Below are 19,678 nucleotides of genomic sequence, written 5' to 3' on the forward strand. Positions count from 1 at the left end.
CCGATCGATATATTCACCGTAGAGATTTGTGAGTGGTATCATTAGAAAGCACGTACATCCTAGAATATGAATTATAACATTTTTTCGATTTTATCTTCTCAGGGAGTTATTCAGGTTTCAAGTTTTGTGAATAATGGACAGTTTTGAATCACCTTTTCCATAATTTTTTTTGGCTAAAATTTGGCTCAAAGTTAAAGCTTTTAACGATAGAGTAATATTGTTTTTGTTAAAGATAGAAAGGCGCTGACGAATTGTTTGATTGAGGTTTTTCGTAAACGTTTGATAAAAATTTTCAAAATTCAATTTTTTTTCAAAGCTTTATTTGGTCCACTTTGTTTATGTTTGCCGGAAAAAGAGACCTAGAAACAACTGGCACAGACTCGTAAACTCCAAAAGAGAGCTAGTTGAAACTAAGCGCCCTATAAACGTCTCGTACAACTAAAATTTTAACTGTGTTTCTGCAAATTTAACTCAATAATTATACAAATTGCATTATTGTTTTTTTTTTATTTTTGAAATTTTTAACTTAACAAGTGATATATTTCACAAGCATCTGGAAAAATTGGGTAATTTTTTTGGACACGCGGCAAAATCAGGGATAGGTTTGAACTCACCATGGACTCTCACGTGCAGAAGTTTTTTCAATTTTATTTGGAAGCTGCCCGTTTTCAAAACATTTTTCTATATTGTTTTTTCTTGTTAATTATTCACAAAATTTTCAAATCACGGCTCAATTAAGAACAGCTCATATAAATGTCAAAACGAGGCCAAATAGATACATTTTGTTGTCAGAGAAATTCTAACGGTATTTATGGATTTGACGAAGAGTTTTAGTAAAAATTAACTGAATTCTTGTATTTTGCTTTCATTTGTTAATCTTTTATTCCATTTGAAGTCTCAAGGCTAATTCTGACTGATGAAAGATCCAAATGACTTCCTCAAGAGGTGTAATTGAATCTATAAAATGCTTCTGGTTGTTATCTAATGTCTCTTATGACATTGTATGTGACAGTTTTACGAAAATTTAAGTGATTGTTTGAACTTGTCATTCTTTTGTGTAATTTCTGTCAACTTATGGCTTATTCTAACTAAATACAGTTCAGACTTTCTTTCGTATGAGGCACAAACTAATCTTTTTTGCAATTTTTTTAAATAACGGCTTCCTGGTATTGGTACCACGAAGGAAACTTCATTAAAAATTCGCAATTTTTGTGCATGATTGCCCATTTTCTAGTTCTTTTTGCTTCTTTGATTAATTGTGACATTACTGAAAATAGAAATCGAAAAAGCGCTTAAATTACGCAAATTGAAAGTACGTTTTGCTCTTTAGGTTATGTATTTAAGGGCTGCAACATCTTTCTCTTGCAGAAATGGGTAGTTTTTTTTATTTTTGCCCTGAATTTTTGTTATTTTTTTGTTATAGTACGCCAGATATTGGCCTATAAAAACTCTCAACGGACAACTATAGATATGTATGAACTCAATGACTAAAATTGGTATAATACTAAAGTTTTTTAGGACATTGGAAGCAATATTTTTCAAAAAAAACTAAAAGTCTTCTTCAACTTTTCCTTTTTTATTCTGGTTTTCGTAACTTTTTGTATTTTAAAATATCGTATCAATTTGGCAACATAGCCTGACTTTTGAGCTTTATCGATATTTTTTATTGAACCAAAAGTAATTTCTCTTTCCGTTAAATGTGTCGACTATTGTCTTAGGGCTTGGTCATTTTATTTTAAAAGATTTTGTGAGTTTTATGTACATTCCAAAGTTTGTGGTTCACTTTGATGTCAATTTGAGGTAGTCCTTCAACTCAAAGACTTTATGATGTTCAAAAAAGACACAAGTAAAGTTTTAAAATTCTCGAAACTAATTTCTCATAAAATTAATGTCTTGAATACTGTGGTTTTATAAATTTGTTTTTTTGTGGTCACGTGATTTATTCTCAAAAATAAAAGGCGTAATTAGTTTTCTACGAGAATGTAAGATAAACTGTCTACACTTTAAATGACAGCTTAAGTTCTTTGAGAGTTTTGAAAATTTTTGTTTTGCAAAAAACCAATGGACTTTTTAGCTTTGCCAATCCTTTTTTTGTGTTGATTTGTAGCTTAGTTTCGTTATAGACATGTCGCATCCAATGTCTAGTAAACTCAAAGTTGCTCTTCATAACTGTTTTGTTTTCCTCAAATGATCTTTGTTCTTGGTACTACGAGTTTCAAAAAAATATTCTCGATTCTTGATTGTATGACCGTTTTAAAAAAATTTTGTTTTCCTATCAGAGTACCACAATAATGGGTGTTTCACATAGCCATTTGAGGAAAAGTCCATTTAAAAAACTCAAAGTTTGTAGTGAAAAGCTTAATTTTTAATTGGCTTGGACACCGTTTTCATGCAAGTTCATATTTTTTTGAATTTCGCCTGTATTTGTTGATCTCTTTGTAGGGGTAAGACATGTCCCTGATATCTCAATCACCTTCTGTGGAATTGAAAATGAATCTTTCAAAGATTTCAGTTGATAAATATTGTTTTTAATCAGTTTGATTTTGATTTTTATTGTGTTTACAACACATCAAACCCAATTGAAAATTACCCAATATGACAAAATACCCAATGCTTTAGAACCCTATTCGTTTCCCTAGCTTTTTTTTTGATCAGTTGAACGATTACTATAAAGTGTTCACCGTTCGGCTAACTTTGACAATTAACGTTTTTTGACATCGAGTGCTTTTTCCTGACTTAACAATTTGTAGCGTGCCAATTTTAGTCAATTTTTATCGAAGATAAAAAAATTTTGGGAAATTTTTCTTCCGATTGGTGTTAGTTTGCAACTAACTCCTACAGTTCTGACAAACATTTCCTATATAGTTACAAAGATTTAATGTATAACCGTTGCTTCCAACCAATTATAGAGGGGAGAGAAAAACTAAATACTCAATTTTGTTTTGAGCACTCAATTTTGGCCGATCCTTATATTAATCGTAGAGAGTTGTGTGCGGTATTATTAGAAATCAAGTACATCCTAGATTTTAGAATAAAAAAGATTTGTTCAATTTTTTTTTCTTTTCAGGGAGTTATTGAGGTTTAAAGTTTTGTGAATAGTCGACAGTTTTTAATCACACTTTCCGTAATTTTCGCTAAAATTTGGCTCAATCTTAAAACTTTTGATGAGAGAGTGTTATTGTTTTTGTTAAAGATAGAAGAGCGCTGCTGAATTGTTTGATTAAAGTTTTCTTGGTTAAAACTTTTAATAAAAATTTTCAAATATTTTTTTTTCATTAGCTTTTTTGTCACTTTTTTGTCCACTTTTTAAAGCTTCTTTTGGTACATTTTGTTTATGTTTGCCGGAAGAAGAGACCTAGAAATCGCTGACACATGCTCCCAAAGGAGAGCTGGCTGAAAAAAAGGCGCCCGATAATCTTTTGCGTGTTTTTCTTTGACTCAAAAAACTCAACTCCACTTTTCTTTCAACTCAAATTTACTCAAAAAAAACTCAAATAAAACTCACCTTTTCCTTAACTCAAATTTAACTCAATAATTATACAAAATGCACCTTTTTATAATTCAAAAGTATTTGGAACAATTGGGTGCTTTTATGGGCCGCGGCAAAATCAGCGATTGAAACTAACTGGCCAATAAAAGTCTTCTAGAAATAAAATTTTAGGTGCGTCTGCATCCTTGTTTTTTTATTTTTGAAATATTTTACTTAACAAGTGATATATTTCACAAAAATCTGGAACAATTGGGTAATTTTTTTGGGCACGCGGCAAAACCTGGGATAGGTTTGAACTCACCATGGATTCTCACAATCAGTAACTTCCATTTTTATTTTGGGCGCAAATTTTTTTTCAAAACATTTTTCTTTTTTTTTCCTGTTAATTAACCACAAATTTTTAAAATTGCGGCTTAATTAGGGACAGCTCATATGAATGTGAAAACAAGGCCGAAGAGATATAGTTTGTTGTCAGAAAAAATCTTTATTTATGTATTTGACGAAGAGATTTAGTAAAATTTAAATGAAATCTTGTGTTTTGCTTTCATTTGTTATTCATTTATACCTTCTGAAGTCTGAAGGCCAATTCTGATTAATCAAAGATCCCAATGGTTTCCTCAAGAGGTGTAAGTGATACTATAAAATGCTTTCAGTTGTTATCTAATGTCTCTTATGACATTGAATGTGACTGTTTTACGAAAATTTCAGTGATTTTTTGAACTTGTCATTCTTTTTTGTAATTTCTGTCAACTTATGGCTTATTCTAACAAAATACAGGTCAGACTTTCTTTCGTATGAGGCACAAAGTCATCTTTTTTGCCATTTTTTTAAAATAACGGCTTCCTGGTTTTGATATCACGAAGGAATTTTCAATAAAAAATTGGGATTTTTGTGCATGATTGCCCATTTTTTAGTTCTTTCTGTTTCGTTGATTAATTTTGACGTTACTGAAAAATGAAATCGAAAAAGCGGTTAAAAAGGCAAATAAAAATATGTTTTGCCTTTTTTAGTTTATGGATTTAAGGGCTGCAACAAACAACCTTCTCTTGCAGAACTGGGTAGTTTTTGTTATTTTTGCCCTGCATCTGTTGTTAACTTTTTTGTTGTCTCACGCCATATATTGCGTAATAAAAAGTCTCAAAGGCCATCTGTAGATGTGTATGAATTCAATGACTAATATCGGTAAAAAGCTAATTTTTTGAAGGACTTTCAATTTAATTCTTTTTTTTTCAGAAAAAGTGAAAGTATTCTTCAACTTTCCCCTTTTTGCTCTGGTTCTCGTAACTTTTTTTGTATTTTAAAATTTCGTATCAATTTGACAACCTGACCTCATTATTGAGCTATCTGGTTAATTTTGTTGAACAAAATGGTAATTTTTTTTTCGTTTAACGTTTTGACAAATGTCCTTAGGGCTTGGTCAATTTATTAAAAAAGAATTTTGTGCATTTTAGATACTTTCCAAAGTTTTTGGTTCAATTTGTTGTCATTATAAGATATTCCTTCGACTAAAAAATTATTTGATGTTCAATAAAGACACAATTGAAGATTTGATTTTCTCGAAATTAATATCCTATAAAGTTAATGGCTTCAACACTGTGGTTCCGTAAAGTTGTTTGTAAAGTTTTTTATGTCTGCTTGAAATTACTTTTATGTTATAGTCACATGACTTATTATCAATAAAAAGAAGCTCAATGAATTTTCTAAGACGTTGCAAGATGAACTGTCTACTCTTTAAAATGACAGCTTATGTCTGTTTTCAGTATTGAAAATATTTGTTTTTCAGATATGACAAGTGACTTCCAAGCTTTGCCAATCCTACTTTCAATTTGTAGCCCCGTTTCTCTAAAAAAAGTCACATTCATTGTCCAGTGAACTACAAATTGCTCCTCATCACTGTTTTATTTTCCTCAAACGTTCTGTGTTCCTGGTACTACGAGTTTTTATAAAAGATTCGCGATTAATGAATATTTGCCCAATTTTTAAAGATTTCTGTTTTTTCTTCACAGTACCACAATAATGGGTGGTTCTGTTGCCATTTGAAAAAAGCAATTAAAAATATTCTATGTTCGTAGTGAATAGCTAAAATAGGCTGGGACACTGTTTTCGTGCAAATTCTGAATTTTTATCATTTTGCCTATATTTGTCGTTCTTTTTGTAGAGGTTTGATATTTCCTTGACAAAAAAGATCTCAATAATTTTCTGCTGATGTTCAAATGAATATCTCAATGAATTCAGTTGATACATAATGTTTTAAATCAGTTTGACTTCAACTTATTTTCAAAAAAGGCAACATTTTTTAAGCCTTACCCTTTTTGTTTTTTGGCGTCGACTTGTTATCAAGTTGCCTTTAGGAAAAGTCCCATATTGTTTCTAATGAAATACAGGTTTTTTAATTAAACATATGCTGATCGATGTAGTATTTTTTTTATCTCCTATTCATTTGATAGACAACTAAGTGAAAAGTACGGATGAACGGGGTCGGAACATTATGTGCGAACGCACATTACCGAGCCTCCTTGTTTAATCCTTATTTGCGATTTTCATTGTACGGATAAAGAATTGATACCTTGGAGCATGTCCTTTTTACATGGGCTGCTATTATATTTATAGGTGTTGTTCCTTTTGATACTGAAACCAAATTTTTTTTTGCAATCTCTTACTGACAGAAAAATGCTAAAATGCTCAAAATCTCAGAATAGCTGTCTTCAAGATTTATATCTATGTCAACAAGCACAATTTATTAAGAGTAAAGAAATCTGCAAGGAAACGGTTAATTTCTATTGGATAGTTATTTGCAAGGAAAAATTGCAAGAGCTTATTATAAAATATTGTTTTTTATTAACTTAAGAAACACTCAACAAAGAAAGGTCACTCAAAGATAGTTTTCGCCGATAGTTTTAGGAGTTGATGAAACCTTGAAATTTAACCCCAAACAAAATTAGACAAATTTAAGGCAAAATTAAACATAAAAAATTTACATACGAATTTAGTGGAAAAGATGCCACATAACTATTCACAATAAAATGATTTCAAGAATCGCGTTTAGACTACTACCAAGTTGACTTGAAAACGAAACGATTTAAGGAGAAAGATGTTTAAAAATGCAAATTTAATTGAATTCTATTTATTTGCAAATGTTTTCGTTTTATTTGTCATCCGTTTAGCAAACATCTTACTGAGTTTGGATATTAAAAAATACACAGGCGAGAATAAGCTAAACAAGTTTTTTTTGCCCTTGAAGGCTCTGATTTCTCAGCCAAATATTGGAGCAATTGGCGGTCTTTATAGCTGCGTTTAGAACGACAACGATGAATAGTGTTTTGAGAAAAGTTAGAAATTCATAATTAACTCTCTAACTCCTGCAAAAGATTGAGAAAGAGTTTGCGTAGTCTCAACAAAGACATTAATTTTAGATTTTCCCCACTTTTTTGTAATATTTGGAGTTTTTTTCAAATAGAGAATGTCGTGGAATTTGATTGAAAAAAGTTTTCAGCAATAGAATAGCAATTTATCTGCAGAAAATCTCATTGACTAATTGAGTAAGTGAAATTTGCATTTTCTTTTTTGTATGGTTGACTTTTTGTCTCTCAGATTTCAACAATCAATTAGCAAGCTGAACTCTGCTCTCATTGAGCATAATAACATCTCGCTGTTAATAAAGCCTCCACAACAACAGCATTGAAATCTTGGAGACATTTCAATGAGATTTTCCACTTTGTGAAAATTTTCATCAGCGTCGACGTGAAAGTGTCATCTGAACGTACTGTCTATTGGCTATGTTGTCTTTTACTGCTTTCGACTATGAACGAATCTCTCAAATTGATTATTTCGTAGCTTCTGTTCGATTCCTTAAATTAATGGCTATGGATTTTCAAACCTAGAAAAGCGTCTAAACGTACTGTCCGAATTTGCCTCAAAGACGGACAAAAATCGTTCTATTTTTCGTTTTTATTTTCTGAAATAAGCAGTCCTTTTTAATTGGATTTGTTTGAAGGGTAACCAAACTAATTCTTTGCTCCAACCAGTTCGTTGGCGATCTAATAATAGTGCAGGAGATTTCAATGTTTGAAGCTTCTTACTTTAGGGCTGAGATGACAGAAATAGGGCGTTACAAAAAACAAGTCAAGACAATATTTTGCCTTATACAAAGAGAGGCCGTTCCTTTTGTCTATAAAGTGTACTTCAAAAAATATCTAGGTGTAGAAGCAGTGCAGAAATGCTTGTCCCGGTTCAAACAAAAATGAGAAAAAGTCCAAGAGGGATTTTGATAAATTTGTTTTCATGGAATTGATTTCTGAGTGGTGCGAAATTTTTCAAAAAAATTTGTCGAAAGTTATGTAATCGTAATTTCCTAATTCAGTCTTCTTTTTTCAAAATTAGCTAAAAATCAGAACAACAATCATTTCACTGCTTACACAATGTATCCTGAAGGTAAACAGTAAGCTGTCCGTGCATAAATGAGAGGCATAAAATGAAAGCTATTTCCTCAAAGGGCAGATATGGGTCAAGAAACAAAGTAGCAGTCGTAAAACTATTCCAAGAGAGGCACCATTTGCTTTTTTTTCTAAGCAATTTAATACCATATTCATTCTTCGACTCCCTGGAAGGTAAGACGTCCAATGACAACTGGAATACCATATTCATACACCAACTCAGGGGAGTTTCAGTAGAAGGGTGTTGGGATATCCGGACTATAGTACGAGGCATTCATGTGTCGTCTGAGATCAGCTAGGACTATTTCCAAGATCCTTACATTGCCTTCTTTAACAGAAGGGTCGACCAGATCTACAAAAATTTAAATTAACAAAAAACGGAAACTGATGACAGTTCCTGCTCTACCTTATTTGAGTCCTTGACTTCGAACTCCTTTCATCTAACATAGTCGACTGACTCGACATGAGTTTTAAATAATTAAGTTTCTCAACTTTTTTCGCGAAGAAAACATTTAAATTTCTAGCTAGCTTTGCTGGCCGGCAGGTAAACAGACCGCAAGATTGGCAATGTGGGAGCTATAAGTGGTCTGGGATTAACATTCAGTTTTCCATTCAAGTTTTCCCGAAGCACTAGTCAAGAGCTTTTCATGTATCTTGTTGGCAGTTTTTGTTCGTTGCCGAAAAAGTCAATCAAAGTAACGTTGTTTTCTCCTGTGAAATTTTTTTTTTCCATTTTATTGTTTACGACTATCAACAATAGGCAAACTCTACGTATGGTTACGTGACTCTGCTTGAAGTCAATGAGATCTTCTGGCGTTTATTCGAGGACCCCGAAACGGTTCGTGATTTTAACTCAGAATTTCGAAGTGAATTTTGAGGTCACGTAACCATGCTAAAAACGATTAGTACCATGCTTACGTTCTAAAATGACGAAAGTCGACGGAAGTCAACTTAAAATACTCACATGCACATTATTAATTGCAGAAAGTCTGCAGTGCCAGAAGATATAATGCCAGAAGGCACTACTTAGCCAGAAGTCGACCTTCGTTGACTTTGGTCACTTGAAAACGTGTGCATTTCATGTTTTAAGCAGAAGTCACTTTGAATTTCTGACTTATTATCTCGAACCGCATCGCGGCTCACAAAAAACGCCAGGAGTTCTTAGTGATTTCAATCAGAGTCACATAACCATTACTTAAGACTAAGTAGTAACTTCTGGCTTTCAAACTTCTGGCACTCCAGATTTTCGGAATTTTATAATGTGCACGTGAGTGTTTTAAGATTAATTAAGATATAGCAATTATCAAATGAGACAGGCTGCTGTTGATAAATGTCGTTGATTTTAAATGAAATCTTAAGACAGTCTTCATACCATATTTACGAGCTCCTTTGTCGGCCGATTTATTAAAAAAATTGACATAATGAGTCAACGTTTCATTTAGTTCTGATTCCAACACAATCAACATCTGCTGGGAGGGTGTCACATCAGCTTGTTTTATAGAGGTTCACGACAGTTCTGTAATAAAAGATCTATCATTACGGGAATAGATTCACACCATTATCGATTGAGAACATCACTGAAATCATGAAAACAGAACCGTTGACAAACACAACAAACAAAATTTAATAGCCGGCTCCTGCAATTTGCTCCGGAAATAGATCCAGATTTCAGAAGGTTATGTGGGCTGTTGCAACTCAAAAGGCCTGTGGACCTTGCAAAGTTACCTTCCTTATCCAGGGAAATAGAAATGACTGTCGAGATCTCATTCAAGCTTATTTGGTAAAAGACGTGCTCAATATTATAACACCATTTTTACATTTCTATTAAGATGCTTGGAGAGACACTGGTCATTATAAGTTGGAACCATCCCTATTGTTTCCTTATTGACAGATCTCCACTGTTTTTAATTTAAAGTTAGGCTTTTTTGTAAATCAGTAAGAACGACAAAACCAGGCCAACTTTAAAAAAGTCAAGTCATTTCGAAATAAAACGGTGTTGAAGGCGTTAAAATGATAATAAGTCTAGAGATAACATTAAAAAGATTCAGTTGCTGAAAATTTCAATGGTAATGTGACCTGCTCCTCATTAGTTTGACATTGTGGCAAGGAACAAAAAAACAACCTAAAAAATTCAAAGATATGTTAAATCGCATTTTTCCAAAGCAAAGATTCGTAACATCACAGCCAAAAAAAACTTGTAGCAGATATATAAAACTTGGAATCTAGCTCACCATAGAAAACCGCTTGTCTTTACAGAGACTAAGCTACCTAATGACAGAGAAGAGATAACAAGGAAAAAGCTCAAAAATCCCTTCATTTAGAAAAAAACAAAATTTTTCAGAAGTCATAACCACAAAAAACTTTCATCTAAAAGAAAAATAAACCATATTGCAACTGCTTAGGAATACATTTGGGCTCGTTATTTGTGAGACTGAGCCAAAAAACTACAAAACGACCAACATAAACGGAATTCGAAATCAGACAAGCGGTATTGAAGCCACAAGAACTGTGAGATTTGTTAAAAGTAGGATAATATAAAATTATTTTGATTCTTTAAAGTGTCTAGTTTGATTTTCAATGGGTTTTCTTTGTAAAGGGTCTCACAAAAATACAAACTTATGAAACTTCAAGCTTAATGGTTAAGTCCTGAAAACATCAGTCAACGATATAAACCAGGGAAAAATCAACATTTAATTAAGCAAAGATTTGATTATACCCATTAACAATGACGCTAAGTTAGACCAAGCCAAAAACAAGAAAAAAGGGAAAGTTCAAGAATCCTCCTTTTTTGAAAATATTTGACGTGAAAATCCTAAAAGCGTTAGCTGTAGTATGAAGTATTTAAAACAGTTCTTTTATCATCAAAACGAAGTCATTCGGGTCTTCTGTAATTTAGAATATTTTGAACGACTACAAAACAAATAATAAACGCAGGTAAAAATTACAAATGAATTAAATTTTGCAAGAGAACGGTGTAGATGCCAAAAAACCATACGATATCTAGCAAGGTGTTATATTTGTTACATTGCGCATTTTTAGGACGTCGATTGAATCATTCAAAAAGTGATAATTTGTCAAGCAAACAAATATGAACCACAGAAAGGTGACATATGTAAATTCACAAAGTTTGTTTGAAACTAGTAGTACCAAAACCAAGAAACCCGTAGTGAAATATCAAACCACTGTAGAAATTAAAATTTTAATCACAAGGAAAAAATACTGAGCTGTTTTTAATGAGACTAAGCTACTGATCGTCAGAAGTATGATATAAAAATGCAAATTTCATGTGTTTCCTAAGATATCTCTATACACAAAGTCATATGAGACACTAAAAAGCAACTGAAATAGTGGTATAGTTTTATTTAGGTGAAAAGAAACGAAATCAATTGTGTTTTCGTTAGTGAGAGTAAGTCTTGACGCTGCAAAACAAATCCGGCAAAGCTCAAGAATCTGAATTGAGTCTGTAAAAAATTGAGCTAGCACTCAAAGCTAGTATTTTATGTTCATTGTTGCTCATTTTTATGTTTATGGGACTTGAGTTAATTGAAAGTTATTGAAAATTCTTTTTCGACAGTAATTAACATAACAAGCAAAATTGAACAATGAAGATGGCACCCCAATACAATCCTAAAATTTTTGATATCTCGAAAAGAACAAATCTAGCGCTGATGTAGCTATGCATCCAAATAACACAGCCAATTGTTCCAATTATTCGCAAAACGTGTAATTTTGCAAATGGAATAGTTCAGTATATCCAAAATAAATGATGCATTTTGAATTGATATCGAGTCAAATCAGCAAAGACTGGCAAAATGTTAATTCAAGGGGACTCTTAAGGAGCGGAAACGAAAATAGCCTTCATCTGAATTTAAAAAAGGTAGTGTTGGCAAGTTTCCATTCTTTTTCTGGTAAATTTAATAAAAAAGTTCAAAAAAGCAAGTTTGACAACTTTTTGATGACAAAGTCTGTAAGTCCAATAATAGGCTAAACATGAGCAAAAGTTCAAACAATTCAGCAGCCCTCCTCTCTCTTTAAAGGTAAAGCATAAAAAACTTTTGTTTACATTTTAAACAAGTTTCAGCGAAAATTTGCCAAAAATGACAGAAAATTTGGCAAATGAAATTTTTCAAGTAAAAGACTTAAGAAATCTCAAGTAAAAGCAAAAAAAAACTAGCAAAATTTTAATTCAGGGAGACTCTCTTAGGGAGTGAAAATAAAAATAGCCTTCGTCTGAAGTTTAAAAAGGTTGTATTGGCATTTTTCAGGTCTCTATCTTGTAAATTTGATAAAAAAAGGGCTAAAAATCATGTGTGGCACCTTATTTGATGACAAAGTATGTAAGTCCAATAATTAGGCTAAAGATGAGCAAAAATTCAAACAATTCAGCAACCCTCCTCTCTCTTTAGAGATAAAGCGTAAAAAACTATTATTGACATTTTAAACAAGCTTTAGCAACAATTTGTCTAAAATGACGGAAAACTTGGCAGATGATATTTCAATGTACCCAAAATAAATGATAAATTTTGAATAAATAACGAGTTAAGGCAGGAAAATCTGGCAAACATTTAATTCAAGGAGACTCTCTTAGGGAGCGAAAACAAAAAAATGCCTTTATCTGAAGCTTAAAAGGTTGTGTTGGCATATTTGAGGTCTCTATCTGGTAAATTTGATATAGAAAGATTAAAAAGCATGTTTGGCACTTTTTTCGATTGAGTATATAAGTATCTAAGTCCGAAAAATTAGGCTAAAATTGAGCAAAAAAATCAAACACTTCAGCAACCATCCTCTCTCTTTAGAAGCATAGCATAAAAATTATTGTTGTCTATTTTAACAAGTTTTAGTAACCATTTGTCTAAAATTAAGGAAAATTTGAACAAAAACAACCGAAAACGGTCGGTTATTCACCAAACTTTAAAATCCGATAAATATCCGGATAAACCAAAATGCAAAAAAATTCTTTTTAATTATATGTTCTACGCTGGACGGCCTTTTTAATGGTACCGCTCACAACTTTTTACGATGAACATATCGTTAAGCGAAAATGGACTGAACAAAATACAACAATTTGAGTATATAGTTCCTCCCTCCAACTAAAGCGGAATCGGAACAATGAATTCAATTTTGTTTTGAATTCGTTAAAAAACAAGGCGGCTCGGTAATGTGCGATCGCACATAAGGTTCCGACCCCGCTTATTCACAATTTTGGCATAATTGTCTACCAAATGAGGAACAGATGGAAAACCACAAAAAATTCAAGCATTTTTTACAAAAAAAACTAGTGTATGAACGAAAAGATAGCCTCCAAAGCAATAAATTCAGTGGAGTAAAAAATGATGCATTAGATTGATGAGATATGCCGATATTAAGAAAGCGAGCGAAGACGAACGGCAAAATCAAACAACAACAACAAACACTAATTACATCAAAAAAATTATGTCCGTTTTAAAAAACAAAACTTAATAACAAAGTCAAAATAGCGTCAGATAAAACTGAAAATAAAAAAAAAATAACTTGTTATTCACCAGAAAAAATGGTTTTTCATCAATTCATAATAAAGCTTGGTAACAATTAGACCAAAAAGAACAGAAACTTCAAAGTTAGAAAATTCGATGAAATTTTTTTAAAAAAACAATTAATTTCAAATTAATGAAAACAATTAGGAATCAACTAAAACATCCCATATGGTTTAAAACTACCAATTTTTCTTTAGAATGGAACTAAGAACTGTTGGTATTCAATTTTTTTGCAGTTACAAAAAGAACAACAAGTAGACAATAAACTAAAAATCATTTTAAACTTGCCAGAAAATGTTTTGGAAGCCGTAAAGCCATACTTTGGCCTTCAAAATATGTTCCATTGCACCTTCGTCAAAAACCGATAATGTATTATGTGGCTGCTCATTATTGAAAATAAGCAACATTTAGACCAAATAGAAAAAAATGCAAAATTATGTAACATTTGTTTTTTTTTTCGAAAAAAATTTAATTCCAAAGACATAAAAGCCCTTAATTGCAATATTAAAAATTTGAATAGGTTCAACCATTCTTCCAAAGAAAGCACTTGAGACCTGCAATTATCCAGAATATGTCCTACGTCTATCAAAAAACGTCAAAAAATCAAAAGTTCATTTACTTTTTTTTGTGAAAAACCCGTGTGGAAGCCAGTAACGTCATAACGAATTCTCTTAAAACATTAGATTTTGTGACACCCATCCCTTTTGACACCTGCCCTTGAAATGTATTATGTGACCTCTCGTTAATGAAACTAGGCAACAATTAGACCAAAAAGAAAAAAGCAAGATTATGTAATACTTGTTTTTATCGAAAAGAATTTATTTCCAAAGACATGAAAGCCATTAATTACAAAATGAAAAAATTGAATAGGTTCGATTATTCTTCCAAAGAAAGCCCTCAAGACCTGCAATTCTCCAGAAGGAGTCTTACGTCCAAAAAAAGAACGCCAAATATGACAAAAATCGAAAATTAATTTACCTTTTTTTGTGAAAAACACGTGTCGAAGCGAGTAATTTCATAACGAATTCTCTTAAACCATTAGATTTTGTGACACCAATCCCTTTTGACACCTTCCCATGACAAAAATAATGTCATCTTTAACCTTTAATTAACGAGACCAGGTAACAAACAGACAATAAAAGGAACAAAATTGAGTAGTTGAAATATATATTTTTTTTCATTTCGGAAAACAATTGTTTTCAAAAACATGAAAGCCATTATCTATCTTTTAATATCAGAACATCGGCTAATCTACTCTACCAGGAAAAGCCAATCAAACCGGTTCATTGTACAAGAAATTAAATACGAATTAAAAGACAACGCAAAAACGACAGTTAAAGACAAAATTAAAAAATTCAATTAAATTTTTCGAGAAATTACTGTTGAAGCGGTAAGGAATCACAATCTATATCTTTAAGGATTTAAATAATATCAATTGTGCGTTATTTTGAACGCGAATAATAAGATATATGAACTGACAATAACGTGATAATTTGACAAAACTAGAAAACATGAAAAATGGGCAAATACCTAAAAATTAAAAAAAAATTGTGAAATCTAGTAGTATCAAAACCAGAACACCATAACTTAAGGCGTAAAACCGCAATAAAAGCTAAACTTGAATTAAGCAGAAAGAAGGAGCACTCTTTGATTGCTGACACTAAGCTACAAAATGGCCAAATAAAGAGTAAAAGGGAGGCAAAATTCAATAAGCCATTTTTTATTTTAAAATCAAATATTATAAAAGTCAAAATGACCATAACCTTTCAAGCAATCAACTAGATAAATTCATTTTGAGCTAATTAGAAAGCCAATAGGACCTATCACTAGTGGGCTTTGATTTGAAATGTTCTGTTATTTAATTAATATAAAAAGGTCGAATTTTTTTTTTACAAAAAACCGACTGACGACAATCCGAATTATTTTTGGACTGTAACGATCCAACATTGGTACAGAACTAGTCCTGCTAAAACTGATTGTCCACTAGGAAAATTTAATTTTTGGATTGTCATTGATATAGATATTTTGTTAGTTAAAAAATCAAAAATAAATGCTGTGTTTTTGATATTCAACGAATAAAGTTAGCAAAAAACGGCAAAGTTTTATTTACAGAGCACTCTCAACGGGAGTTGAAGTGGAATTAGCCCCCTTTTCAGTCTACAAAGATTGTGTTAGGGGTGTTTGGATGTGCACTTCCTGAAAATTTCATCAGAGTGGACTAAAGAAACTTATTTCGTGCTGTTTTTGATGAAAAAGTCTGAATTTTGTGAAATATTTAGTCGGAATTTGTGATAAAAAAATTCAATGAAAATAGCCGACAATATATTTTGTCTTTAAACGTAAAATCAACAACATTTTCTTGAAAAATTTTATTAAATTTTATCAAAATTGGCGAAATTTTAGTAAAAAATTCCGAAAAAAGGTGAACGAAATAAACGGAATTCACTATATTTTCTCGACAGTTTAAACCTCGATATCTCCCTGTCAAAAACGAAAATAAAAAAAAATTAATTCCATATTCTACGCTGGACAAGTTTTCTAATGATACCAGTCGCAACTCTCTACGATTAATATATCGATCGTCCAAAATTGACTGAACAAAAGAAAACCCATTTGAGTATATAGTCCCCCCCCTCAAGAGGGGTCGGAACAATAACTAAAAGCTATCTACTGTGAATTGGTGAATTGGTTGAGGGAAGTTTTGTAATGAAGTCGGTTTTTTCAATGTTTGACGTCAGTTGTTCACCACGATTATTATTTTAATAATTTTGTTAAAAAATGTTGCGCAACTTTGTGAATTAAAAGTCTTTGTAACCATTTTTGCTGCCTTTTAACCCTGCAAACTTTTTGAATCACAAATAATTTTCCAGTTTGCTTGGGATTTACTCATATAGACTTTGTTTATCAAAAAGATATTTTTCACGCGGAAAATTTTTGCGAAGAACTTAAAATTGTAAGACTTGGCGCAGCGTCGCCCTTCTTACAGCAACCGCATAATTTGCATAGAAAATGAAAGGTCTCAAAATTCTAAGCTGTTCTTTAAAAGCAGTGCAAACGCGCTTGAATTGACAGATTTCGGTCATAAATAGCTTTTTCACGTGCGGCAGAGGGGAGGAAGAGCTCGCGGGGTGTTAGATTAATCATCTTACTGACGCCCCAAGCACCTTAAGCTAGGTTGACTGTTTACACAGCAAGTGCATATGCTTTTCTACGCTCTCTTCAATACCACAACTTTTAATATATGTCTTAGACCAGGAAGTTAGCTTTCAACAGCTTAGACATAACTGCAATTAGAGTGAATTTTGGAAACGACAGTAGAAATCTGGAAAGTCAAAGTTGTTTATAGAAGTTTTTGATTCCTTAATAAACAGTGTTCCAGAAATAGCTTTTACAGTCTGGTGCTTACATGTCACACGGTGATGGAAAAGTTTTGGGCAAATAAATTCAAAAGCACCCCGATTGCGATTGTGATCGCCCGAAACAAAGGCAAGTAGAAAGCAGGCGAAAGTCAAGTCTAAACTTTTATATACCAATTTGCCGCAAGGTTACTTTAAAAGACAAAAGACAGCGGGAACTGTAAACAAACAACAAGGTGCATACATTTTGTCTGTTTTACGGGAAGCCGGTATAGAGGGGGGGGGGGGGTGCTAGCTGATGGCAGGGAAAGGCCCGTTAGTATTTTGAGTTCTCTAAAATCTGTGAAATTAGATATCAAAATTTTGAACAATTTTGCTATGTAATAAGATAAACAACTTTGCTCTGTTTTAATGTCGCGATGTGTTGAAAACACTCATTTTACAACCAAGACCTTTAATAAATTTTGCTGACAGGACGTAGAGAACAGGTTCTTAAGGGTTATGTAAACACGGTTGTACTAAAGACTTCAAGTAGTGGATGAAAGGGGGGGGGGGGGGGGAGGCCTGGGTGGGGGTAGGGTTGTTGGTGTTGGTATGTTTATGTTGTGTGTGTGTTTGTGGGGGGGGATGGGGGCAAGGTGCAAGGTGTTTAGGGGGCTACTGCTGTCCTGTCTATGAATTCATAAAATCATTCCAATTTTTACAACTTCTTTTATGGTGTGTTCTTCATGGGAGCAGAGAGAGGGTTCTGGGGAGAAGACAGCTGCCGACATCCCGCAGATTCTGCATGTGGAAACCATAATCCCACTGTAGAGCCATGCCCTGCCACTGTTGTTGTTGCAACCACAACTGCGTAACTGGCATGTTGTTTACAGTCAACAGACGTCACTTGAGGAAAAGGAAAGTCTTGTTGTCTTCCGGACAATCTTCAAACTACTTTTGAAGTGAAGTGTATGTTTGTACACTCACTATACGATCTGTACAGTGACTGCTTAGCCGAATCACATCAAGTCATAATTGCCATATATACGACGTGCTAAGCGATTTTAACCAATGATGAAATTTGCTCAATCAATTATACAGAAATAATTCAAAAAAGTTTTGTTTTATTTGCTCACAATTTTTTAAACCACTAAATTCAAAACTCACAAAAGATAAACCAGCAATACTTCCAACACGCGCGTGAAAAACGATAAAAAATTAGTACAAAGAGAAAATTCCTGGAAAAATTCCAAATCGCGAAAATAGATTCAGCCAATTTAAAGAAGTACTTAGTTATAGTTTTCATGCATCCCTATTTTTATCTGGCTGGTGCATTTATATCTATCCCAAATAACCAAATCAAATAACAAACAGGAACAAATAGTTTTGGTCAAATCAAAGTCAACATCTCTTGCTAAAACGAAACAAAGCCATACAAAAGAAGTTTGAAATATCTAAAAAGGCTGTAAAAGAATTAGAACATTGATTAAAGCACTACGGTTACAACTAAGACAATGATTCGAGTCCTGAACTAATCTTTTCTCACAACAGTTGCGTCTGCTTATACCCATCACATGACAATAGTTTTTATCTAATTGAATGAGTATATATATATATATATATATATATATATATATATATATATATATATACAGAAATATTTGTTTTTTTTTATATCTGAACAAAACTTTATGGTAATAAGTTTATGGGAATGATCTATGGAAAAGATTTTCGGCTAAACTTAACACCTCCGACCTCTACTCTTCATATACAACTGCGCCCAGCTGGAGCTTATAGTTGGGAAAACAATTGAAGTGAGTGTTGGCAACATGGGATAACAAGGACTCCTTATTTTGGACAGAGTGGAATTACAAAGTGTAAACAAGGAATAAGATTAATGTATTTGTTTATGGAGAGATTATTAGTGGCACTCACTTTCGGGACAGTCGCACACTTTCCTGACTGCTGTTGGCTCTGGAAGTAGGAAGACACCTGAAACAAAACTACACTTCAGAAAAACACACAAAACTTGTAGATTTCACGACAATCGTTAGCATATCTGTTACAAGGCATCAACCTGTGACAACGCCCAACTCTAGTAATGAAAAAAAAACTATCTTGCAGGAATGTTGCAAGTGTATGCATTGTTTCTTCTTTTTAATTGCAGCATTCCAGACAGATTTGCATACATCTTGCAAAATTCTTGAAAACATTTTGAATCCATCTTGCAAAATTCTTGAAAACATTTCGAATCCATCTTGCAAAATTCTTGAAATTTTTTTGACTCATTCTTGCAAATTTCTTGCATTTTTTTGAATCCACATTGCAAGATTCTTACAATATTTCGAATCAGCTCATAACTAGAGGAAAGATTGAGGCGTGGAGTTGTTTTCCCAAAAACAAATTAAATCGCGGAATAAAAATAACTTAAATCGAGAGAATTTTCTTAAATAGTTTGCTTTGTTTTTTTGTATAAACTTTTTGTACAAAACAAAGAAACGTATTTAAAAAAATACTCTTGATTTAATTTATTTGTATTGCGCGATGTAATTTGTATTTGTATGCTTAATTTTTTGGTCAGTTACTTCATATCATTTTTCTTATTAGACGAAGCATCAACAATGTAGAAAACAAGTTTCCAAAACTAAATGTTTGCGTCTAAATATTCAAGCGCAATCTTACTAATTTAAACGACATCTATTGTTTCTGCTTGACATGGTTTTGCTTTGAAACCCTATGTTGAGTAGCATTATACTTATATCAAGCTATGATTACTTCACTTCGATTGTCAAAACAAAAATTTTTAAAAGTGTCAGAAAAGCAAAAGTTATTTTCTGGAACGTATTGTTATCTCTTCAGATTTTGATGAAGCCAATAAAATTTGGTTAAGATTTGCTTATGATA

At 32.5% G+C, this 19,678-nt stretch overlaps 1 protein-coding gene across 1 annotated transcript in view; it reads right to left on the bottom strand.

Moving 5' to 3' along the window:
• The window catches only part of LOC142334496 (uncharacterized), a 67,441-nt gene that overhangs the window by 31,510 nt on the left and 16,253 nt on the right, over positions 1-19,678 (bottom strand). Inside the window, exon 3 of the mRNA XM_075382617.1 lies at positions 18,710-18,766. Coding sequence (XP_075238732.1) covers positions 18,710-18,766 — 57 coding nt within the window. The remainder of the gene's footprint in view (positions 1-18,709; positions 18,767-19,678) is intronic.

The sequence above is a fragment of the Convolutriloba macropyga genome, chromosome 1, assembly GCF_964194025.1.
Source record: "Convolutriloba macropyga chromosome 1, txConMacr16.3, whole genome shotgun sequence".
Taxonomy (NCBI): domain Eukaryota; kingdom Metazoa; phylum Xenacoelomorpha; order Acoela; family Convolutidae; genus Convolutriloba; species Convolutriloba macropyga.